This window comes from Sceloporus undulatus, chromosome 1, assembly GCF_019175285.1.
Source record: "Sceloporus undulatus isolate JIND9_A2432 ecotype Alabama chromosome 1, SceUnd_v1.1, whole genome shotgun sequence".
Taxonomy (NCBI): domain Eukaryota; kingdom Metazoa; phylum Chordata; class Lepidosauria; order Squamata; family Phrynosomatidae; genus Sceloporus; species Sceloporus undulatus.
The window spans coordinates 127,292,904-127,318,921 of record NC_056522.1 but is presented as its reverse complement, the minus strand read 5'-3'; the positions used below and the strand labels follow the sequence as shown (position 1 = coordinate 127,318,921).

Below are 26,018 nucleotides of genomic sequence, written 5' to 3'. Positions count from 1 at the left end.
AGGAAAAAAACCTCTGGCCAGTGCGGAGCTGCCCAGTAGATACCATCTGGAGAAATTAATATGTCAGCCTGACTTCAGCATCTATTTTGCAAGTTAAGAAAGTCTAATGATTGAAGATGTACTGTCAAGTATGTTCCTTTATTAGTACATATTTAGTTAGTTTATGATATTTATTTTGTGTGTGTGTGTGTGAGTGTGGTCTTCCAGATGTATTGCAACTTCCATAAGATTTTCATTTTTCCATTTCTCCAGATGTGAGCATCTAATTTAGCTAACATACTAGTTTTCATAATGTAATCTTTGCATTATGAAATGAAATGCTTTAATCATTACATTTTTATTCTGCTACTATGTCTCAATTATAGCATTTTTACTCTATGTAGTCACACCTGAGAGATCTATGTTGAAAGTTCTTGGAGCAGGGATTCACAAGTGCAAATTCCTATTTGGTCATAGCACTTAGCTGCTAACCTTGGACTATCTGTATATCTCAGAAAACCTAATTTACATTATTATTATGGGGAATTCCCCATTCTTGAAAAGCTGCCGGAGAAGCTCAGATTGGATATGAGCTGTCTACTGTCCAGGCATGGGACAGTGCAATAAGATCCATCAGTGACAGCTACAACCCACCTGGATCCCGATGGGGGTTAGTGTTTAATAATCTCCAATGCCATTGCTGCCTTAAGCAAAGAGAACAGGAAGCAGGTAGACATGTGGTGACAGTGATACTGCCCTTGTTGCAAAGGGGGCACAAAGGGAGAAGGAGACAAAGTGAGGTGTGAGAGATGGTAGTTAGGACAGTAGTGGAAGGGAGGAAGTAGGACAAGATGGAGAGAAGGTACTAACAATTGGAGAGGGAAGAAGGTAAGCAGTAATGGGGAAATGGTTCTTTCCCTCCCACTTAAGATGTCTGGATAGGTCTAAGTGCGTGGGTATGGGTGGGGATATGCATGCCTTTGAGTCTCCTGCCACTTATGGCAACCCCATGAATTTCATAGGGTTTTCTTAGGCAAGGAATACTCAGAGGTGGTTTTGCCAATTCCTTCATCTGAAATATATTTTATAGCTCCTGGTAATTCCCCATACAAACACTAACCAGGGCTGTCTGTGCTTAGTTTCCAATATCAGATGGAAACTTCTTTCTTCAGAAAATTTACTCCCAGCCCTAGGTACCTGTGATAAAATTATACTTGTTCCCCCTCCCAAAATGTAAAGTAAAAATGAATAATACAGCCATGACAAACAAAAATAGTAGACTCCATGATGCCTTAAATACTATCTGCTTTACACAGGTTCCATGCTTTACTTTCTTCCACCCCTTTTCATTCCTTTGGCTTCAATCCTTTCTGTACCATCTTTGGAAGGAGCTCTGTGAAACGGACCTCAGCTTGGCATTCTCCCTAAATTAATCTGTCTTCCAAATTTTCCATATTTACTGAAGGAATAAGAAAGGGGGAATCAACTCTACAGCCATAAACTTATTATAATGTTACTCATAGGTGGAATATTTCACTCATTGGAAGGCTACAGCAGGCTTCTTTCTCATAAATAGAATAGTAGCTGTACATTTTGTCCCATGTATCAGCTCATGTAGAGAAAGAAAGAAAGAAAGAAAGAAAGAAAGAAAGAGAAAAACACTGGCTAACTATCTAGTTTATCAGATAGCTTGGCATCCGGGCCAGCTAAGTGATGCAAACCAAGTGGCATACCTGGATTATGGGTGAAAAAGAAACCAGTCAATATGTCAGTCTTTAATTCCCATGATCACTTCTCATTCATCATTCTGGGTAGGTCTAGTGTCCAACAATACCTGGAGAGCTACACATCCCCACCTCGGTGCTAGAGTTTTCTCCATTTGTGCTTTACTCTGTGTTGAGTTTTAGTGTGGCTTGTGGAAATGAATGCATGCAGTTGGAGACAGATGGGCAGGGTTGTGATGTGCCTATAGAGGAAATATTTATTGCTTAATTGGGTCTTGGAAATATTGCTTGTCGTTTTTCCATTATTTGGAGGCAAAAGACTATAGCTGGAGGGTGTACAGTGAACTAGATTAGAAGCTGGAGCAAAGAATATGGCATTATATACTGCACCAATATAGTGGCCCCGCTATATTGGTGGGCTGGCCATCTGCAGATAATCTTGCCCCACATTAGTCTTGGCAGTACACAACCTGATGGAGGCATGCACATATCACCGTCAACTGCCTAATACGGGCATCAATGGGGAGGGGGGCAGGAGGAACCAAATCTGCAAAAATGGAAAGAGTCCACTGAATTTGGATTTTTTTTGGGGGGGGGGGAGAAAAAGAAAAAAAGATATCAAATTCCTCCCACCCCCATATTTCTGTCTAGGATTTGCTACAGCAGTTTCTTGGAGATTTCAAAAAACTTACACATATTTAGGGACTGAAATCGTTGGAGGACTGAAATTGACTTGAAAAGGTGTGGACAACCTACCTCTGCTACTCCTACTGCTATAACCCTAAGTTCCCTGCCGACACATACTTCAAGCATGATTTCCTTGGAGAGGAAATGTAACAAATAGTTGTGGGGATCTTACTACCTCACTACCTCACAGGAGAAGTCCTTTTATGTATCACAGTGAGTCTGCCTGCAGCAAAATTCTTCCTTGCCTATTTTCATTAATTTTTATTTTTATTTTTATTTACAAGCTAAGATGCTGAATTTCTACTGGGGCTATAGTTGCCATATTCCATGTCTTCAAGTATACGCATACATTTTGCATATTCTATATATGCAAATTGCTCTAATTTGCCTTCTAATTATGACAATGTGGTACATGAATTGTTTAATTTGGAGCAAGGTTTAAAGTGCTGAACTTGGAACAGTGAGGCCTGAGCTTAAATCTGTGCTTAGTCATGGAATTAATCATGCAACTATGGACTACTACTGCATCTCTGGAAACCTGCCTTACAGAGTTGCTGTGGTGATTCATAGGGAGAAGGAAACCATGTAAAGCTGAAATCTAGATTCCTAGTGTAGTCCAGATAAAAGAAAAATAACAGTAATATTAACATTTCACCATGCCCAGGCACTTCCAGTGGTATTTTCATGAGATCACTATTTTTTTTTTACCATCAAGTTGTTTCTGATGCAAAAAGCTACAGACCCATGAAAATACCACAAGGGGACTCTGGAGAGTGACTGCTACCTGATTCACAGGATCAGATGCTGAGGAAAATATGGCTAAACAGCAGTGATTGAAGAGGAAAAGCACATTTCTTTGCGAGAAACAGAATATTTTACTAAAGCTAGAGAACAGTCAACTGCCTTTCATTTATTTAACTTTCCATCAAAATGTGCATGCTAAACAGCCCATCTATGCTTGGATGTTTCTTCTACAACTCAACAGTTGTTTGTTAATGTTAGTTAAGATGATGATAAATGTTTCCATTCCCCCCCACACACATTTCCATTCTGTTACCTCACAAATTACATTCTTACATCCCAACCATGCATATAAATATCTGCCAACTGAGGCAACTCTCCATGCATCTGATGAAATGGGCTGCAGCCTCCAAAAGCTTGTGCCAAACAAATCTTGACCGTTGTTATGGATAGGTTAAGATTAGATACTAGATACTGTTATATTTGCTGCAGAACACAGCTACCACCTTAAAATCTTTGAAAGGTATTTGCTCAGTATATGAAGAACAAGAAACTAAGTACTAATCTAATGTGGCAGATGTGTCTCCTCACACACATGCACCATCCCTGTATCTCTTGGCACAATTCCTCTTATATTTTCACCCTTTCAGCTGATGTTTTCCCAGACAGAGTTTACATTGAAAGGGTAAATGCTATTCCTCTCTTATTCATATTAACTTAAGAGCACATATGTGTGAGTAAACAATTTGCATACTTACTGTTGTTTATGTTGTGTGCGTTCAAGTTGTTTCTCACAATGGCAACCCAAAGGTGAATCTATCACAGGGTTTTCTTGGCATGTTTCTTCAAAGGAAGTTTGCCCTTGCCATCCTCTGAGGCTGAAAGAGTTGACTTGCCCCAGTGGGTTTCCATGGTTAAGAGGTATTCAAACTCTGATCTCCAGAGCCATAGGCCAATGCTCAAACTACTATGCCATGTTGGCTAAGCACTACACCATGTCATACACATACCAACACGAATGAATGTAAATCCATTAAAAAGACCCCATCTTTTCCTTATCATTCTTTGGATGCATTTCCCAAAGATCCACAAGTTCACAATGAGCACCTATCTTAAATATGTTTCTGTCTATCTTTTCCTCTTGCCTTTTCCCAACCCCTTCTTTCCCTATAGTAGCAATATGAGATGACCACCTCAGGGAGCAGAGCACAGGTACCATCAGTTGTATTGTTCCCTTCTTCTTGGTGAACCTTTGCTGCCATTGCCTTGCCTCCTCCCTTAACCATTCTTCCCACTCATGTCAACTCTCTGCCATGCACCCGTCTTTTGTTCTTTGCACTCGGCTGCATCATCTTCCACCCCTTTCCCTTACTTCGTGACCCTCGTAGAGAGATCTTGTAGCACCTTTGAGACTAACAGAAAGAAAGAAATTGGCAGCATAAGCTTTCATAGGCTTCAGCCGACTTCCTTTGATGCATTTGTGACACTTTATGACACATTGTCCTTCATCATCATGCCTCCTTCTATAACTGCTGAAGGCTTTGTTGTTGTTAACTAATGACAACTTGACTTCGACCTATAGCAGCCTGCTGGTCACCCTATGATCAACAGCCCTGCTCTAGTCTTGATTGAGTCTATCCATCTGCAATGTAGTCTTTCTCTTTTCCTACTGACTTTTACTTTACCAAGCATTACTGTCTTTTCTAATGAGTTATGTCTTATCATGATGTGTCTAAAGTATAACTGTCTCAGTTTAGTCATCTCGACATCTAGGTAAAGTTCAGGTTTGATTTGCTCTAGGACACATTTGTTTCTCTTTTAGCACTCCATAGTATCTGTACAGCTCTTCTCTAGCATCACATTTCACATGAGTTGATTTTCTTCCTATCAGTTTTCTTTGCTGTCCAGCTTTCACTACCATACACAGAAATGGGAAATACAATAGCATGGACAACCCTAACTTTAGTATTCAATGATGTATCTTTAGACTTTTGGATCTTTTCTAGCTTCTTCATCCCTGCCCTTCCAAATCCTATACTTCTGATTTCTTGATGGCAGTCTCTATCCTGATTAATGACTAAGGCAAAGTATGGAAAATCTTTAACATTTTCCTCTTCTTCTGCCTCTGTAGTTGGATCATAAACTCGGATTATGTTTATGTTGATGGTTTCTCAATATAAGAATAAGAATTCCCCTGAATTATTTGATGTTATTCACTCAGACTTTGCATTATAACCTTTGGCTGCTTTTGCTATGTCTCTCCTCACTATTAATGCCATTATTTCCTGAACAAGACACTGTGTAATTGCCTGTCCCATTCCTTTCCTCTTTAGGTCACTCACCCCAAGTTTTGCTATTGGGGGTGTGGTGTTTAGATGATCCATGCACCTGAAGTTTCTGGAAGTCACCCTCGGGCTGCCTAAGGTGGCCCAAAGCAAAAGGAACTGCAAAAAGGCACTCCTGCCAGCAGGCCATCCAGTCACTGTGGTCCCGGGGCAATCAGGGCCAGAGTGGCCTCTGATCACTCCATTTGGCCCATCTGCTTCGCCCCATAATCTTGCTTCTCTTGATTCACACTTCTCACATTCCATGTTCCTATAATATGTGTTGTGCATCTCTTGACTTTCCTTTCACCTCTGAGCACATCAACAGTTGAAGATACTTTTGGCTTGAGTTCAGTTGTATCATTAGCCACAGCGCTACTCTTAGGCATAACATTATGCTGTTATTCTCTCTCTCTCTCTTTCTTTCTCTTTCTGTGTGTGAGTGTGTGTGTATCATTGGCCACAGTGCTACTTGTAGTTGTTCTCTGCTGTACCCCACTAGCTTGTTGAGTGCCATTCAACATCTTGTGGCACTATCTCTTGAGTCATTTTGGATTGTCTCATTATAGGGGTTTAAAATGGTAAAAGACATTCAAAGTAATTTACTGTGCGTCCTGCACAGTAATAACATGTATTAGCTATGGTGATACTACCATTGTCTCTGAGAGATCTGCCATCAGTGCCACCGCTCTCTTCCCAGTGGAAATTGCCCCCATTGTGTGTGTGTGTGTGTGTGTGTGTGTGTGTGTGTGTGCATGCACACACATACACTCTGAGCCTTTCAGGATCGTACATAGCTTCATTATTCATCATTCATCACTCATTATTTTAAATAAATTATTCTACATCCTTTCAGTTCTTTTACCAGGCACTACTTGAAATTACATTTGTCCTTATTATAGTTCCAACATCTCTTGTAATGACCAACCCATCTCTAATGCTAATTTGTGTTACTCCTGGGGTTTGTAAAACTTAAACCTGCAGCTGTTTATCCTGTGCTTCTAAATCTCTAGTCCAAAAAATACATTGAAATATGTACTGGATATAATACTGGTCTCTAGGAAACTCTAAAATGTTCATGGCTCCAATTGTATATTGCCCTCGTTTGCCCTTATGTATCTAATCTGTGCTACTATTTGAAGCAAAACAAAGTACTTATTTTCTTTTAAAAAAATCAAAACTCATTTGTACAGCTACAAATCTAAGTTATCTCCAATGCCATTCCAGCATTAGAAAATAAAAGGCAAATGTACAGAATATAAGCAAGATCATATCTGGGATTTTTTTTTTCTTCTTTCCACAATCTCCCGCATATCTTCTGCTGAGGCAGATGAGGGTAACCTGTTGTTGTTTTTTACAGTGGATTCTTCTTCTTTGCTTCATAGCTTTGTCTTTGTCTCAAAGGAAGTCTCAACTGGAATTTCCTTTAAGCAACCTAGTCTCAACTAGTGTCTTCCTTTGGCCTGTTTATCCACGTTTGCCAGAGGAAGCAAATGATAAACATCTGTCCTTTAGGCCAGGTTTATATAGCCCCTTGAAGGATGGGACTGATTTAGTCTTCCTGATCTCTCCATGGCTATTTTCTAGTGAAGAGGTGTATTCCTTTCAATTCCCTGTCATCCACCCACCATCTGATCTAGGAGCACTGGGAGGAAATAGGCCTCAACACAGAGGGAGGTCTGAGGTTTTCACCTGCTGTTTTCTGCTGCCCTTACATAACAGACTCAAAATAGCAGGAGAAGACAATAGCAAAAGAGGAGGGGAAAGAGTTCATCAGCACAACTAGCTCTTTCCTTACAAGTAAATCTCATGAATGTGACTAATGATTAGATAGACTTTTTTTCCAGTACAAGCATAGAGGAAACAAGTGAAAGAGGCCAATTACTGTAGCCCCAGACTCCTGCAACCATGTACCTTCAACCAACACCAGCCCAAAACGTTTTGCTGCTTCAAATGGAATAACAAAGAACAGTTTGTTCGCTGCTGGAGGCAGAAAATCTCTTGTGTGTGTGTCTCTATCTCTAGCTTTAAAAATACAGACATGGGCCCATTCTACATGGGCCTTTGCCATGCCCCCAGTACGTCCTAGGGGTTGGCCGAGGATGCAGCGTCCAATCAGGCCTCACCCCTAGGACGTACTGGGTACATCAAAATGGCAGTGCCCTATACAGATTAGGAAGAGGCCATGCAGATGTTACTACAGTAGATCAGATGCCAAGCACTCAGCATGGCACTAACATCTGTTGTGTGTTTTTTCTTGTCCCCAGAAAAGTTAGAGAGGAAAGATTCATCCTAGCCCAAACAAATCCATCAGACACAGGCTTTTTCATATGGAATATTTATAAGACCACTATTCAACAGACAATTTCACAGCATCCATAGAACACAGTAATGGGTACTTGACAATGTTAAGTGCAATTGACAGGAACTTTCATCTCTTCTGCTTTAGTAGGTAGCACAATCAGTATCAGGTATTAGCCTTTGATCTCTCTTTTTTTGCTGAGAAAATTTGGCTGAGATGCCATGGTATTCTGATAGTGACTCTTTAGGATGAGGTTTTTGTGAGGATTTTTATCCAAGTGGACTCTGCATTAATTGGTTAAAGCCAGCTGAACTCTGAAGCCACTTAATTCCTGCAAATAGTTGATAGGAATCTGTTTATCATATTTATAAGATATATATGCTTAATTAATAAGATCTTGCTTTGCCGTATCCATATTCTTATACATAAGAAGTTTTCTTTGGTTTCTTCCATATGGTTGTAGCTGTGGAGGGAAAATTGAGAACACTGTTCTCAAAAATAAAAATTCTGCCCCTTCACATATTTTTCCCCCTTTAGTGCCCAATAACTTTCTATTATTGTGATAACTAGAAATTTCAGTTGAGCATATAAGAAATGGAGTTTAGGAATCTGAAGAAAAAGCACAGGCAATGTTACCAAGGGAATGCAAGCACAGCAAATACAGTGCGCCCTTTCTTTACACAGGGGATCCATTCTGGACCCCCCTGTATAAAAGAAAAAATGCGTAATCTCAAGCCCCAGTAGAAGTAATGGGGCTTGTGCCTGCCACACACGAGGCACATGAGGCTTTTTTCCGGTATGGTTTCCACCATATGCTGGAAGCCACGTATGACACACCTGCTTATGACACTGTATAAGGGTTGTAGATGTGAATGGTTTTCATTGTCGCACTCAGTGCTATGCTAGAAATTCAGAGATTGAAGGCAAATTTCATTGAGTGCAGTGTTCTTATTGGGTGGGGCAGTTCCCTAATTTAAGGCCAAACTGGTAGCTACACTACTGAAGTGTCACTGGGTCACAACTCTAATAATAATAATAATAATAATAATATTTTTTCTATCCCGCTTTTTGCCAGGCAATCAAAGCGGCTTACAACAGGTTAAAATACATCCATATATACATAATGCCCCCCCCTTAAAACAAGATTAAACAGTGTAAGATTAAAACTACATATTAAACAGGCTAAGCTTATCTACGAAACAGAAGAGAAGTTGAACTTGGAGGTCCCATGTATTTTCTTGGTGTTTTGCTGCTGTTGTTGTTGTTCATTGAGAAGAATTTGTACTTACAAATGAGCCTTCATGTGCTGTACATGCCTCACATAGTGTGCCTGGTGGGGAAAGAGGCCAGAGATTGAGCAATTGATTTGAAAATTGATTTCTTAATGTAAAATGTTAGAAACTGAAAATTTCTAGTAATATGAGCATTAACACTTAAGAACATTTAATTTGTTAAACTATTTTTAATTGGCTCATCTTTTACACAACCACGAAAGGTGCAGAAGCCCTCTCCACAGTTTTCTATCTGTAAACAGACTGCATTCTTTTTGCCTCCCTGCTTGTCAGACAAGAAATGTGGTCTGCAAAGATCAGTGAAAGGGCACAGGTTTTGCGTGTAGGTGCCAGGGATCCGAAATTCAGTATGTGGCATCTGCAATTTTAATTATCAGATATCTAACAAACTGCCCCTTCACTGTTCATGTCTTACCTTAATTGTATAATTAAAAGGAATTGGTAAGCAGGAGAAGTTTTAATTAAATACATTGGGGGGCTTCTGGCTCAGAGCCAAAACAGACAGCCCATTAAAGCCTGCTTCCTGATGTCTTTACACACCACATGCTCCAAAGCCACCTGGCAGCCAGTTGGCTGTCCAGAACTAGGTGGCTTCAAGACATTCTGGTGGCACAGCGTTTACCTGCTGCACACCACCGGAGCATCTTGAAACTGCCCTGGGGCTGCGGCAGGTTCAGAAAAGGCGTTTCTTTTTTTCTCCATGGTCGCCTTAGTTGATGATCTCTGTCTGGGCATTGACAGGAGACAGGTGACCCTGTTAGTGCTCATGGACATCTCAGCGGCCTTCGATACCATCGGCCATGGTATCCTTCTGGAACACCTGGGAGAGTTGGGTATCGGGGGCACTGCGCTCCACTGGTTCCAATCCTACCTCTCGGGAAGGTTCCAGTAGGTGAGGCTGGGGGATAGTTGCTCTCGTAAAAGGGAGCTGACATCTGGCGTTCCTCAGGGCGCCATTCTATCCCCCACGCTGTTTAACATTTGCATGAAGCCGCTGGGAGAGATCATCCGGGAGCATGGAGCATGGTGTTATCAGTACGCTGATGACACCCAGATCTATCTCTCCATGTCTCCGATTTATACAGTGACTAAGGATAGCACCTCCCCTCTGGATGCCTGCCTGGGGTCAGTAATGGGCTGGATGAGGGAAAACAAACTCAAGTTGAATCCAGAGAAAACAGAGGTACTTGTGATAGGTACCCCAAGCCCAGACAGAGATATTTGCCACCCTATCCTGGACGGGGTTACAGTTCCCCTAAAGGATAAAGTTCGCAGTTTGGGGGTACTCCTGGACTCATCTCTACAATTTTCATCTCAAGTAGATGCGATGGCCAGGAGTGCTTGGTACAGCTGTGGCTGATACGCCAACTGCGCCCCTGTCTGGACAGAAAGGACCTAGAAACTATAGTACATGCACTGGTAACCTCTTGCTTGGATTTCTGTAATGCGCTCTACATGGGGCTACCTTTGTACCAGATTCAGAAGCTACAACTAGTTCAGAATGCTGCAGCCAGATTGATTACAGGTACCCCAAGATCGGACCATATAACACACCTATATTAAAATCTCTCCACTGGCTACCTATCAGCTTCTGGGCGCAATACAAAGTGTTGGTCGTCACCTATAAAGCCCTATATGGCTTGGGCCCGAGTTACTTGAGGGAGCACCTCTCCCTACATAATCCGCCCCGCACCCTCAGAACAACAGGGAAACTTTTACTTGATTGCCCCAAGATAAAACTAGCAGCTACCCATCGGAGGGCCTATACGGCGACAGCCCCCACCCTCTGGAACGCACTCCCAGAAAAGATCCGACTCTGTTCCACAGTAGAAGCCTTTAAGAGGGCATTAAAAACCCACCTCTTTCAAGCAGTTTTCCCTTCCAACTCTGTTTAGATGAGGAAGTCCCCCCCCCCATAACTGATGGTTTTAATGGTCCGTATATGGCTCAGGTTTTTATGCAATCTGTATGAAATTGTGATTTGTAATTAACGTAATTTTTACTGTTTTGTACTGTGACATGTATCACATAACTGTTGTATTGTAAACTGCTTTGATCTACAGGAAAGGCGGTATATAAACAAAGTTTTTATTATTATTATTATTTCCTGACCCTTTTCCGCTCCTATTTGGGCCAGGTTCAGAGCGGATTGGGACCACAGCGTATGTTTGCCATGGCCCCAATGCCCCTTTGGTGGGTACATCTTCAAGCTCTCCCTTCCTCGCTGTCTGTTTTGGCATGTAGTGATAAGAATTTGCAAAAATTACATCAGTCCTTAAGTTTCTAGTTTGTGTTTAAAGTTAAAGATGAGGTTTTACAAGTAAGCATACTTTTTTTGTTTACGAATACAGAAAAGTGGGAAATACTAAATTTAATCCTGAACTTTAATGTTGTTTGCCTGTTTCTTCTGGCAGGCTGTGGTTTACATAAAATCATATACAGTGGTGCCCCGGGTTACGAATGCGCCGCCTTACGAAATTTCCGGGTTACGAAAAAAATGCATTGAAAAAAACTGTTCCGGGTTACGAAGGTTATTTCGGGTTACGAAAAAAAATTTGGTGCTTTTCGGCGCTTTTTAGCACGAAATCGCGGCTTTTCCCCATTAGCGCCTATGGGCTTTCGGCTTGCGAAAGCCTTTCGGGTTACGAAAGCGGCAGCGGAACGAATTAATTTCGTAACCCGGGGCACCACTGTATTTGCCTAATGATTAGAGGCAGAGTGGAGTGGTGAAACCACCAAGCTGAGACTTGTAAGAAGTAAAAATGGAAGATTTTTCACATACCTATTCTTCCAGTATTTCCTGACTGTTGCTCCTGCCTCCACTGCCAGTTTATGAAAAGGTGGATGCCAGATTGACAAGGAGCATCACATTCTTCCGACCTCTTAGACTGACTTCAGATTATTTTCCCAACTGACTATTTATCCAGGAATCTCAGTAAATTTCTGAGCCAATCTGATGTGTGCCAAATGTCAGGGCTGTAGCTCACTGAGACAACCTTGATACCATTGTGAGTGAGTCAGTGAGATCCAGTCTGTAAGTAATATGGATTAAGATCTTTGACTATTTCATCCTCATATACAAGGGCAAACAATTATTTTCTCTCTTATAAAGAAGAAAATGAAAATGCCTGTGCAGTTTTTATCAAGTAGTAATATATCCTGAAGTGTTTCAGGGAGTCATGCTGCACAGAAATACATTAAATTGTTTGCCTGAAAACTGTGATTCTTTTTCTCCAAAAAATACCCCCTAATTTTTGGAAGAAAAGGAAATGAGTTTTTACAAAAAATGATACAACTTTTACAAAGGTGTTGTGTGTGTTTCTGTGCAGAATAATTTCTGAAAACACTTTGGGATGTGCAAATGCCAGGCAAGACTTGTGGAAAAAAAGGCATGCTTTTGTGGTGGTTTTCTTGACTAAGTGTCAGGAACCCCTCCCCACCACCACCACCATTTTCTTCTTTTGGTTGGAAAACAAAGAACAATGACCCTTCCTTCCTTCAATAAAAAGATGTGAATCCTTGAGGAGGAGGGAAAATGAAAACCTGGGCAAGAAGAAAATCTGTTTTCTTATCTCCCCCCCCCCCAAATTGATAGAATGAGAGGGGAATCTATTTTCATGGAAGAGGGAAAGCAGGACATCCCACTCTTCACTTCTCTAGCCTTAGGTCCTAAGAAATGCGTATAAAATTGAGTTAGATTCAGTTGGATAGCATTAAAATTTTGTAGGGTATCTTTTAAAAAAATGCTATTTCTAATGTTTTGCTTTTTCTAAAGTGAGCCTCATATGAATTTCTGTGTGTATTTGTTTAAATTGGAATACAAAAACAGATGCACTGATTAAGACCTTTAGTAACAAGATATCAATTCAGTTTCAACAGTTCATTGATGTAAACTTAAACATCTTTTCAGTCCATTTCATCCATCTACTGAAGTCTGGAAAGTCTCCGTGCCATAATGAAAAAAATAACATTGTAAAACTTCCCAAAATCTCTTGCTGTCTTCAATCTAGTTGTTCCTCTTTTGTGTCTCTAGCCCTTCTGCTTGAACATCCTGGTACATATTCACAGTGCCACCTTCTTTGCTCCCTTCTAAGCTTTCCAAAATCCTTTATTTCACAACGGTTTGAATGTAACCAGTTAATCCTCCTTCTCAATTGTAGCATTGATTTGTTACTGCATTGCCCTGCATCCATCCTTGCTCTCATCATATCTTTCCTCCCTTTTGTTTGTTGTTATCTACATTTTTTACTGTAGTTTGTAAGTTCCTTGAGGACAGTAACCTGTTAATTTTTTGATATATTGTTTTGCTGTTGAAGCTCAGGCAAACTCAGTGGACACTGATGGCACTGTCTGAGTACGCAATGCTGAAGGTTTTGTATGGGTTTTTGAACCCATATCTATCACATTTTGAATCCTATTTTGAATAGGATAACACATTTTTTTTAAAAAAAAGTTAAGTGTCACATTTTAATATATTGAGATAGTTGCAATCCTGCTGAGGAATTACAAAGCCATAACCTAGAGTCACACATTTGTAACTGTTTGGTATTCACAATTGCTACATATTCCTTAGTTTATGGAATGCATAGGGATGGTGAAAGACCCCCAATCCCCACTTGCCAAGAAGCAGCCACTGCATGCAATGGGGATCCACTCCCCTTTTGCTCAGAAAGCAGCTCGCTTCCACCGTCACTTATGGGAGCAATCACTTATGGGTGCCAGAGGAAATTGCTAGGGTGGCCCCATCTTTGCCTGTCACAATAGAGATCACTCAGGTAACATCAGTCAGCTGCTTCCTGGGTGACAGAGGAATGGACCTCTGTAAAACACAGTGGCTGCTTCCCTATTAGTGGGGATTTGGGGATCAGGCCAGACATCACTGGGTACAACCATAACTATGGTGTTTAAGCATTCGTAACTCCCTAAGAGGATTCCAGTCAAGATCAAATGCAATAATTTTGTAATAATTATATTCACTTGTATATGATTATATTATATCACCTTTAAAGGAAATAAACAACCAAACAGGCTTTTTTAATTTAATAATTTTTTTGCAACATATGGATATACAGTGGGCCCTTCCCTTACATGGGGGATCCGTTCCGGACCCCTCCATGTAAGGGAAATCCAACGTATGCTGGAGCCCCATTAGAAGTAATGGGGAACGTGCTTGTGGTGTGGTGTGGCACGCGCACCCCATTATTTCTTCTGGGACGTGCGAGGGCTTTTTCTGGTGCGGCTTTCAGCATGTGCTGAAAGCTGAGTAAGGTGCACCCGGGTATAATGCGGGCACACTGTATAGGAAATTTCAAAAGATGTCACAGAAATATTTCAAGTTAATCCAGTGATGATGTCAGTTATTAGCATGCCAATGTTTTGCATTCACGTCCTATTTGTTCTTTCAATAATTCCTGTTTGGATCCAAAGTTGCATCTAGACCGTTTGTTTTTGTTGTTGTTTTTTTAAAAAAATCATATCTTTTTAATATGCTTCCATTATGTGTTTTACAGCTAATTTAGTAGTGGAGGAGCGAACAAGACAGATGAAAATGAAAATGCACCGTTATAACCAGACAACAGGGTCTGGTTCTAGTCAAGAACTTGAACATGAGCAATATACCAAGGTAAAGAGAGTATTAAAATATGATATTTTGAGAGGTGATGATACACATAGATATTAAAGATATAGCACAAAATTATGTAAAAAGAAACTGTTATTTGAAATCACTACAAAATACTGATTTTCTGTTGGGGCCAGGTTTACTCATACCATTTTAGTAGTGTATGAGAAGCTCCTGAAATTGTAATCTTCCAAGTTGAAGCATCAAAACCCAGTGTTCTGGAAAGCTCAAAAATTAACTATGATTTCTGTCATTACAAGGAAGTGGCAAGATAAAACACATAGTTTGTTTATCTTCCATGCATCCAGTGTAATATCAGCACTCTGCTTTTACTTTGGTATCTACACATTAACCAAAGGGAATATTCAAGGTGGTCCTCTTTGGCCGCTGTACCACGCAATCACATGTTGGTTCTTACTGCTTCTGCATAATGACTGAAGGTGCTGTGGGTTGTGATGCTCACAGGTATTGAATGCCTTTCTGACAACTGAATCACAAAGAAACTATTTTAACACATCATTAGAAAGAAGACATAAAATAGTTCTGTAGCACTTCACATCTAACTGGGAAACAGAGATTTCTACCATAAGCTTTCTTGGACTACAGTGTACAGTGGACCCTTGTTATACGCTGGGGTTTGGTTCCAAGATCTCCCGTGCATAACAAAATCCGTGTATGCTCAAGTCCCATTACATATAATGACATAGCAAAATGGTGTCCCTTATAAAAAATGGAAAATCAACGTAAATTTATACTTTTTTGAAACATTTTCAAACCGTGTATGCTTAAATCCATGTATAAAAAATCCGTGTATAAGAAGGGCCGACTGTACTTCATCAGATGCAAATCCGATAATTAGGAAGCGAAACTAGAATGCTTCTTCCAGAGACACACACACACACACACACACAGAGAGAGTTATTTATATTAGGAAGCACTCAAATCCACCTGCAGCTAGAGATAGTACTGTCTGGAATTTTTGTTTTACTGTATGAGGAGTTCTTTGTTTACATCAGAGGTGTGCGGTTGTGGAAGACTAGGGGATAGCATTAGCCCTCTGTGAGTCCTTGGAGAGCTTCACCCCTGCTATACCTCCTCCCACAAAAAGACCCAAAGATTTTTTTCTTTTGCCCCTAAACACTTCTAAGAAACATGCTAGAGGGCATTTGGGAGCATTTGAGGCAAAATACTTTTAAGCCCTTTGGGGTCACATGTAATCTAAGGGTCAGTCTTTGCCCACCATTGGTTTACATATTGCCTTCTCGCACATAAGCTCCTTCAAAATCACAGGAATATGGTCTCAAAACAATGGCAATTGTTCAGAGGAACATTTTTTTCTGTTATTAAAGAGAGTAGAAGTGGGAATATTTAACACATTTGTGTCTGATAACATTGCCCTTTTAATGAAATTCCATTATGCACAAAGGTCTCCTTTTCTCTGAATGTGTGCTAATCCACAAAGATTACACAGATATAAATAGATTTAGAATTAATCTTTATCTTATATGTAGTTACATTAAAAAAAACTATCAAGCTGAACTTCGGTTTTCAGTTTTATATTATTCCATAACACAGATCAGGGAGTGAATGAAAATTTCAACTTCACAAAATTTTGAATTCACAGAATTTTGTGAAGCCTTCAACTTCACAAAATTTCAATCTCTTTTTAAATAAACCAGTTTTGTTTTCATCTGAAACATTTTTTGAGATCTGTACAGCGTTCTGTGCAGTCCTGCTGGCCACCTGATCACAGAGTTGTCTTTAATGACACTACTGGCTTTTCAGCTTGATAACGGAGATGAGCACTGCCACCTACCATCGGACATGACTTGACAACCTTGTCAAAGGCAAAATCTTTACCTTTTTCATTAACCAGTTAGACTCTTTTCATCTGATGTGTGCCTTTTGCACCTCTTGAGCAAGTAGCAATACTCACTCACCCTTTAAGAATTGCTCTGCCCATTATATGGCTGGATATGATAATGTATTTCTCAGCAATGCTATGAGATCAAGGTCATGTTGCAGCTAACAACATTGGTTGTATCCAAGTGTGGTTGTACCTTAGCAAAGACTAATTTTAATTGTGCAGATTCAGTGACTCAGTTTTTGCCCAGGTTTTACCCCTATACACAAAAGACTGGCCAAAGCCTGTTTCAGCAGTGCATTTCATATTTAGATATAAGCATATTTCACTGAAATCATTGTAGTTCCTACTGATTCCAATGCATAAGTAGGTTCAACTATCCAGTAACTGTCACTCTTGTTATCACTTACTAATGCTTCCCCTCTAAATGTTGTACTAACAGACCTTCCAGAAATAATTAAAAAAAAAATCTGTTATACAGCACCACAGAGATGTGGCTATTGGTTTTTCCATTACTAAGTTATTCTGCATTGTCACAGCAATGTTTAGGAACAGGCTGTTAATTAATGTTTCCAGTTTTTGTTTGTTTCATGTGTAATGGCTTACATTTTATAATTTAGCAAGGAAAGATATGCAGTGATAGAATCTGGGGTACTTATGGGGGGTATTTTGCATGCTTTCATGCTGTTGTGGGGATTTTTGCTTGGTTTGGGGCAAAAATTGCCTAAAAGTCACATTTTTAAAAAAATTGGGGGACTGGTGGGGTATTTTGGGGCAGCAGAAGTGGGATTTAGTTCAAACTTTGCCCACCCCTGCTCCGAATGAAATCAACACTGATATTTAGACCTTTTCATGTAATTTAACATGTGTTTGTACCTAAATATAGGCTAAGAAATCTTAATACGCTAGCAGAATGTATTTTTTGTGGCAGAGGCTTCTCCCTTTCTCCCTTCTGCTTCATTTTCCAGCCCACTGGATCAGTGGCAGACAGTGTTGTAAGATATTGGTTTGAAAAATAACATATTACTTATTGCATATTACTTGTAAAAAAAGTAGTATGGATATATTACGTATTACTTTCCCAAAAATGTTATAAGTAATATATTACTATATTACATTTTTTTCATTAAATATTCCTTCTGCATTAAAGCAGCCAGATTGTCATTGCAGGTGAATGTTGCCTATTCCCAGGTTGCAAGATAAGCAACACCTGCTAAAATGCCCTCTTTTATACATCCATGAAAAGTGCTGGAATTTTCTCCAGTTTTCAATGAGGCAACCCTAGTTTTCTGTGGGCAGAAAACCTGCCCTGAGTTTGCATGCTGTCATTTCTGCAAAAATAGGGTTTTTAAAGCACTATACAAATCAGAGCTGGGGGGGGGGGGGGGGGAAAGAAAGGTTTTGAATAGACCAGAGACTCTCTTTATTCTTGGAGCTGTTTGACAATCTCCCTAACCAGCAGAAAGACCCAAGAAGGAGGTGGCTGCTCTTTGTTTCCAAGCAGTCCAGAGAATAAAGGGACTAAAATAAAAATAAAAATCACAAATGCTATTTTTCTTAACTGACAACACTTCTTCACTAGGTCCACCAGTGTGATTCTATGACTTATTTCTAGTAGAAGTGGAGTGGCAGCAGCCATTCTTTTAATACCAACATTTATTATATTTTAAATTGTAACATTCAAAATTTTAAAAACAAACAGCAAAACACTTGAATGCAACATTACTGCAAAACACACACACAAATAAATTTAACCATCTAAAAATGATCTTACTCAAAAACTCTGCTAATTCAGTCTTCATCTGCTGGAATAATATTTGTTGTTGTTTTTTTCAGTTCTGGGCATATAACAGTCTGGGGAATTGGAGTGGTTGGTGCCATTTTTTAAATAAGGGCATAATACATAAAGTTCTCCGCAGAGAGACTATAGTGGCCCTTTGTAATAGGGTCTTGCCCTGATTAAAAATGGCCACCATAGTCTCTCTGCAGAGAGCTGACACATTATGCCCATATTAAAATGGCCACAGCTGCTCTGCTTCCACCAGAAGTAGGTTATAAAATAAAATAAACTGCAAACAATCAAATCTATGAATGCTGAACATGCAACAATGGAGGGCCAAATGTAATAAGCAATGAGCAGCTCATATTATCATTGGCTAAATAAAAATAGCATATTATATTACTTTGGACAACAAAAGTAGTATTGTTATGCAACATATTATATTATTCCATAGTATTACACAACATTAGAGACAGAGGTGTTCCCAAAAGATGTTTTGGACATTGTTCTACACCGGGGACAAAAGAGCCAGTAGCTCTTTCATTCCCACATGCTCAAGTGCAGCTAGAGGGCACTTGGGCTCATCCTTGCTCCTGATCAGTATCCAGGATTGTGGAGCTGTGCCTACAAGTTACCCAGCTGTTGTTGTAGTCTGCTCCCACAGTGACCATGCAAAGAAACTTGCCACAAGCAGGACATGAGCACAACAGCATCCTTTCACTTGTAGTCACTAATATTTGATATGCAGAGAAAGGTTGTAGAGATTATTTCCCAGATTTCTCATCCATGTTGAGAAAGAACCTGAGCAGCTTTGGCCACTGCCACAAGATTTTTCTCATCCTGCACAAGAATGCCAAGATATATGTCCAGATCTCTGAAATTTGGCCAACAATCCTTTGTGCTAGTCTTGTTCACTTTCCTAAGGAAAACACAAACATGTGTGCAGAAAGCATAGGAGGACAGGATATTGATCAATCCAATCACTACTTCTCTTTTTTAAAAGTCCATGTAACAAAGCAACAACAATTGTAATTCACATTTAAATTGTCCAATAATTTGCACAAAAATAGCCTTGTATATATGAATACTTTCTTAAAAAATATACCAAAAAAAATCTCTTGCTATTTGCTTGCTGTGGAGGAAATAATTGAGAATTTTGTTCTCCCATGTGAGAGCAAGATAAGCAAGGCTTTGCCTCCCTAACAGAGATCCAAATTGCCTCTGGTACTGAGAGTAATATATTGTCATCATGATAACATGATGCGTAATCTACAGTAAATTGCAGTGAGGTCAGTTACTGTGACTGTCCTTTTCAAACTGTCTGCCCTCACCTAGAGACATAAGTAAACATGTTAGCTTTAATAATCACTTAAACATTACAGTAGTACATGATAAATCCAGTGCTGTCATTCTTCCACATTTGAAGACAGACTCTAAAGCAATTGAGATGACCTTGTCACATTTATATAAGAAACTGTAAATGTTATAAACACCCAACAATATTGTTGATGGGAAGGCTGTGTCAGATAATCCTTGGAAGAACTTTACCTGTTGATGATTGGGGAAAGCCAGGGTCAACAAATAAGTTTTAGAGAACTGTCAAAAGCACACAATCTTCAGTTCCAGATCTATCATAAATGGGAGGTACAGGTGATGGAGACCACTTCAGAGAAGTCTAGTTGCCATTGTGCTACCTGGTGGAACTCTTTAGGTTATGATGTAGACAACAAGGCCTCATTGAAAAACATAGTGGCCTAATGATCAGATAGAGGTAGAAAGATATTTCAGGCTACTTGGTTCTAAGGTTTTTGGATAATGACACTTTGAACCTGGCTTGGTAGCAAATTGGCTGCTATTTATAACTCTTTCAGCACAGGTGGTATGTGTGTGGAGCAGGGCAAGTTCCTGTATCATGCATGGACATCAGTTCTGTTTGGAAACATCTTTACAGTAGAAACCTAAAAAATGTTTTCCTCATCATTTAACAACCATTGGTGGTATATCTTCAGTTAATGATACCCTTGAAGGTTTAAATGCTGTTGATATTGTAACATTCTCCCAGATGAGCTCCGCTCCACCACATCCTTAGCTCTTTTTAAAAAGAATCTGAAGACGTTTTTCTTCTCCCAAGCCTTCCCACCATGAAAAATCTTTTCCCTTTACCCGTTTTCAGTGATGACCCTAGAATGTATATATCGACTTCCCCTTCTATCTGGCCCTTTTGTTGTTAGTATTATTATGCTGTTTTTAATGCTGTTTTTAATTGATTTTATTGGAATGTTCTTATATATAATTGTTTGCCGCTTTGATCAAATTTTGGAAAAGCGGGTTACAAATAAACTATATTATTACTATTATTAATTATTATTATCATTATTATTATTATTCAGTTGTGAACATCTAAATTTAAAGAACAGAGCTAAAGGCTGTAGTTACTAGTAACTACACTAATTACTACACTGGTTCTCCTTAAATATTTGTTGTTGTTTTTTAAAAATCCATAACAGCATCATGGGCCAAATACAACAGCCTTCTCCCATTCAGCTGGGAGACCAGTTGATGCACAGGCCAAAGTCCAGTTCTGATTTGAGCCCATTCAGCACCAGAACTGGGTTTTACCCTTCTTACCCTAGATTCAACAAAGTCCTTGTTTGTTCCAAATATTTCTGGGAAATATTGTGCCACTGCCTCTAGTTGTTCACTTTGAGATCAGAATGAAGCATCCAGCCACGTGACCACAGGTCATAATGTGTGTAATCAACTACCTCACATCAGAATGAAGGGCTTTGCAGTGGGGGCAGGTCGGAGCAGCTCTAGCGCCAGTATATTTTGGGATGCCCCATGCAGGTGCAGACAGGGCCTTCCTCAGGCTCTTTTCCCAACAGCGAAACATTTGAGATCCAATTCATTTAGAAAGGAGGGAATTCATAATAAAAGTAAATCCTATTTCTGAATCATTTGTTACATTTGGCTTCTCAGAACTACTTACTAAAGTTGCTGGGCTGCATGAAACTGTCTACACCCTTTTGTGTTTCCAACAAAAATTAATTTAAAAGTGTTCCTCTGAAGTTATCTGTATTTTTACTGTTATCAGCTCTATTATGAAAGGTTTTTGTTCTACACTGGGACAAGGTAACTCACATTTTCTTTTTTAATCTTTAGTATAATATACAAGCAGATCAGTACAGAAGTTGTGATAACGTCTCTGCCAAATCATCAGATAGTGATGTCAGTGATGTGTCAGCTATTTCCCGTACCAGCAGTGCCTCTCGCCTCAGCAGCACAAGCTTTATGTCAGAGCAATCAGAGCGCCCTAGGGGCAGAATCAGGTGAGTTTCCAACAGTTTAAAAGTAGTCCATTCTTCTCAAATGAAATTTTACCACTACAGTTGTATTATATATGCAAATAGTAATTCTTAGCTGCTAAAAAAGCCCTTAAAAAGCACAACAATAACAAATGTTTGTTTGTAACAAATGTATAAAACAAACAATCCACCAGCAAAACTGCATTTGAGCAGCAGTGAATACTTGATCCACTAGAGACTGAAAGCTTCATAGAGCTGATGGCTCATAGAGTCTTAATAATATACTTTTTTGACTGTGTACCATGAAGATAAAATTGAATGTGATTGGGTACCACAGCCTAGTTTATATTAGGAATTTTATATAGTTAAAATCTCACTTTTTTTTTTCTTGAAAAGGTGTATGTTAAAAAGATGCCAGAATTTCAGTACGTTTTATAGGGACAGCAGTTACTCCAAGCAAATTCATTTGTTACACAGTTAATTATATAGATTCTTTGTATATACAAGCAAGACAGAAATCTTACATTGCTCCATAAATAGTTGCTCTTTTCCATCTTATCTCTGTAAATCTACCCCTAATTGCATGGGAGCCCTTTCTTGAGATGTGATAGAATTAGTCTTTAAATGATGGAGCCAGTTGCATGGGATTGCCTTATAAAAGGTTAATGCTTGGCTTCTGCACATGTTGACCCCAGTCATAGATAATTATCCAACATCTGCTCATTTACACAGGAGCCGCTTATGGGGAAACAGCTCCCACACAGTTAAGGCAACCTGAAAGCACTCCTTAAGATGTTTTTAACATGCACTGCAATAATAGTGATCACAGGGTCTGAAAGGCCTGGATTGAGCAGAAGCAATATATTCCATGGCCTGGGATTTCAGAACACTGTTATATTTGTAGGAGCACAGCAGCAATGAGTCTGAATTCTGTAATACCTAACCCCTTATATAAAGTAGGAGTCCCTTCACTTTGTTAAGCTCCTATTCAACCTAAACAGTGAGGAAATTGAAATAGTAAGAGTTCCCATTCCTTGGATCAAACTTTGACCAGAATGGAAACTGCAGTCAAGAAATCAGAAGAAGACTAGGAATGGGAAGGACAACAGTGAAAGAACTAGATGAGATCCTAAAGTCTAAAGATATGCAACTGAGCACGGTGGATAGCCAAAAAGACAAATAAATGGGTTCTTAAACAGATTAAACCTGAATTCTCCCTAGAAGCCAAGATGAGGAAACTAAAGCTGTTGTACTTTGGACTCATCATGAGAAGGCATGACTCAGTAGAAGTAGTGATAATGCTAGGGAAGGTGGGGCAATAGAAAGAGAGGAACAGTGCACACCAGATGGATGGACTCAATCGGTGAGGCCATGGGCATTAATCTACAGGACCTAAGCAGATAAGTGGAGGATAAGGAGGTCTTGGAGATGTCTCATCCACAGGATTGCCATGAGTCGGGGCAACTAGAGGGCAGTTAACAACAACAGACCTGCAGCTGAACATATCTTACATTTAGAAACAGAAAATGCAGGTTACTTTTTCTTATACAGACACACACACACACACACACTCAATGGTGTTATGAAAAGCCATCTACCAATATTTATTCACCATAATTTAAGACTGTCCCACTTGGCAGTTTTACCTGCTTTTCAAAAGTTTTCTAAATAGAAGGAAGCTATAATTTCCAGACATGTTGGAGCATTATAGAAAAACTCTCCATGTAATGCAGCCAATATACTTTCTTCCATGCATCTGCTCACTTAACTATCAAACCCCAGTAAGCAAAAGTATGTTCAGATGACCACTGGAAAAGGTGATGGCATGACAGAGCAGCTGTGATGTCATTTTGTGTTTGTTAACTCATAGCTTGTAAATGAGAACCACATATTTCAGTGTCTGATACATTGCAGGCACATTCTCTCACATCACAAACATGTGGCAACATCACAGAAGACCATCAATAGATAAGTTTCCTAGAGATAACAACTATGCCTCTTCAAATAAAAAAAAATTGGCTGTAGCACATCATCTAGTGTGACAAAAAGGGGATTGTCTTTACTAGGTGGGGAACACTGAAAGATTACCAAGGATTTGTTTGTTACAGTGGAAATTTCATAAAATTGAGTGAAATCCAATCCTTGTTCTGAGAAAAAGTTCACTAGTTGATGCATTTTTGACAATGGCAATAAATAAAGGCAGGGTCTCAGTGTCCTCTGATTCAGGGATGGATAACGTTAATCCCTTAGATATTGTCAGATTAAAACTCTTGTGTTCACTCACCATTGGTTATGAAGCCTAAGGTTAATGGGAGTTGTAGTCCAGAAGCTGCCCATCCCTGTTCTAATTTAAGACAGTGGGAAAATGTTTTACAGAATTATAAATTCAGTATTAGATATGTTACTTAGACCTGCCTAATTGTTTAGATTCTTATTTAGTTGTCTATACTGTAATGTCTTGCTTATGCCTGAGACTTAAGAGTAATAGTACAACTGCTGAGTAAAATGATGTAAAGGATCACGTTTCATTGAAATCTCAACTTTCTGACTCATAGATTTCTATGATACCAGAGAAAACCAACCAGTAATTAGGGAGGACATGCAAACATAGGTGGAGAAGAGAAGTGTAGTGACAGGAGAGATTCATTGCTGCCGTTGCTATATATGTGCATGCTTTTTGTCATCGTTTTGTCATCAGATTTTTAAGGGTTTTCTTACAACAAAAATCATGCAAAATTGTTTTGTCAGACAATATGGTAATGCGTGGTTGCCAGAAGCAATGATGTATTTCTGTCATATTCCCTTCAATGGTCTAGGAAACTATTGACAGTCTAGTCAAGCATATTGACTTAGGAATTATTATAATGCCTGTGTCTAGTAGTAGATTTGCATTACCATTTGAATTCCTATGGATTGCTTTGGTGAGGAGCAAGTCATACACACACATTCTGAACCTATGAGAACATGTAACTAGTATTGTTTACTTACTAGCTTTTCCAGTATAGCCATGCATGTATGACATTTAAAGATGCATCCACATGGTAGAAATAATGTCATTTGGCACCACTTTAACAGCCATGGCTTCATCCTACAGAATGGCTTCATCCTACAGAATTCTGGGATCTGTAGTTTTGTGAGGCACCAGCACTCTTTGGCAGAGAAGGCTAAAGACCTTACTAAACTACAGATCCCAGTATCCCATAGTGTGGAGCTACAGACTCAAAGTGATATCAAACTGCATTTACCCTAAAAAAATGAAGCAAATCTATTTTAGTTACTGCTTCAATTTTAGTCCCATTATAGCAGCATTATAACCACTGTGTAGAGCAAGTCTTATATGACAGAAGATGAAACTTGAAAAGCAGGTGCCCCCCTGTTCAGATCAGCTGATTGCTAGTATGTCTTCAGTATTTCCATAGGTAGATCACTAAATAAGCTCCAGTTGCCTCTCTTCTTAACTCTCTGATGCCAGTGATCCCTCCATTGCCAGGATAGTTCCCATGCCTGTTCCGCTGCCTCAGGCCATGAGACTAAGCTGAAGTAATGTGTCCCAAATCAAGTACTTTTTTAAAAATGCAGGGAGATTCTCATGTTCAGCTTCAGTCTTCATAGCAACCGTGTCCTCTACTGTTCAGTTTACAGTCCTTGTCAGCATAGCCAATGATAGTGGATTAAGGCAGTTACAGTCCAAAAATATTTGGAAGATCACAATTTACCATGACTGTCCAAGACAGGCCAAGAATAGTGGGATGTTTTTGAAAAAAAGAAACATTTAAACAAATATTTCTGAATAGACTGATATGTGTTAAGACAGATGTATTTGCATTTTCAGTTATCATTCTCTCTCAAGATAAAAAGGGTTTGAATGTAACAGATGGAACATTTTATGGCATTAGTTTTAGCTACTCAAAGAGCTTATCTATTTCATATTATTTTTTGCTCATCTGAAAACATTTCAAAATAAGAATTGTGCTTCCCATTCAAAGATAAGATGTTCATTATGGTTATTGTGTGAGGTTTTATTTTTAAATGGTTTCCGTTAATTAATTTCTTTTATGTCACTATCTAGTAGATGCATACCATTCTGAAATGACAAAAGTTTGTACAGATAAGAACTGCAATGATAGTTAGCTCTTTAGTTCTGGAAAAAGGACAGAGCAGCCAATAGTTTTGGATTAACTGATGCTCTGCTTTTGTGAAATTTAACCACTTTCACATTGTTCCAGTTCAATAGGGCCATCTAAATGTTTTTTTATATTTAATTAATTGGTAAATCTGAGCAACAGTACGGTGATAACAAAACAATTCCAATGGCATGAAACCTGAAACACAAAATAATCATTAGGTTTTTTCTTGTTTAGACATAGTAAGCCATGAGTCTTGTCTTCATACAGTTAGCA

The 26,018-nt window shown here is 39.3% G+C and overlaps 1 protein-coding gene across 1 annotated transcript in view; it reads left to right on the top strand.

Annotated features, from left to right (window-relative positions):
* RIMS1 (regulating synaptic membrane exocytosis 1) overlaps window positions 1-26,018 on the top strand; it is a 336,871-nt gene that overhangs the window by 261,083 nt on the left and 49,770 nt on the right. Inside the window, 2 exon segments of the mRNA XM_042475735.1 lie at window positions 14,560-14,672; window positions 21,476-21,642. Of these exon segments, the coding sequence (XP_042331669.1) occupies window positions 14,560-14,672; window positions 21,476-21,642 (280 nt within the window).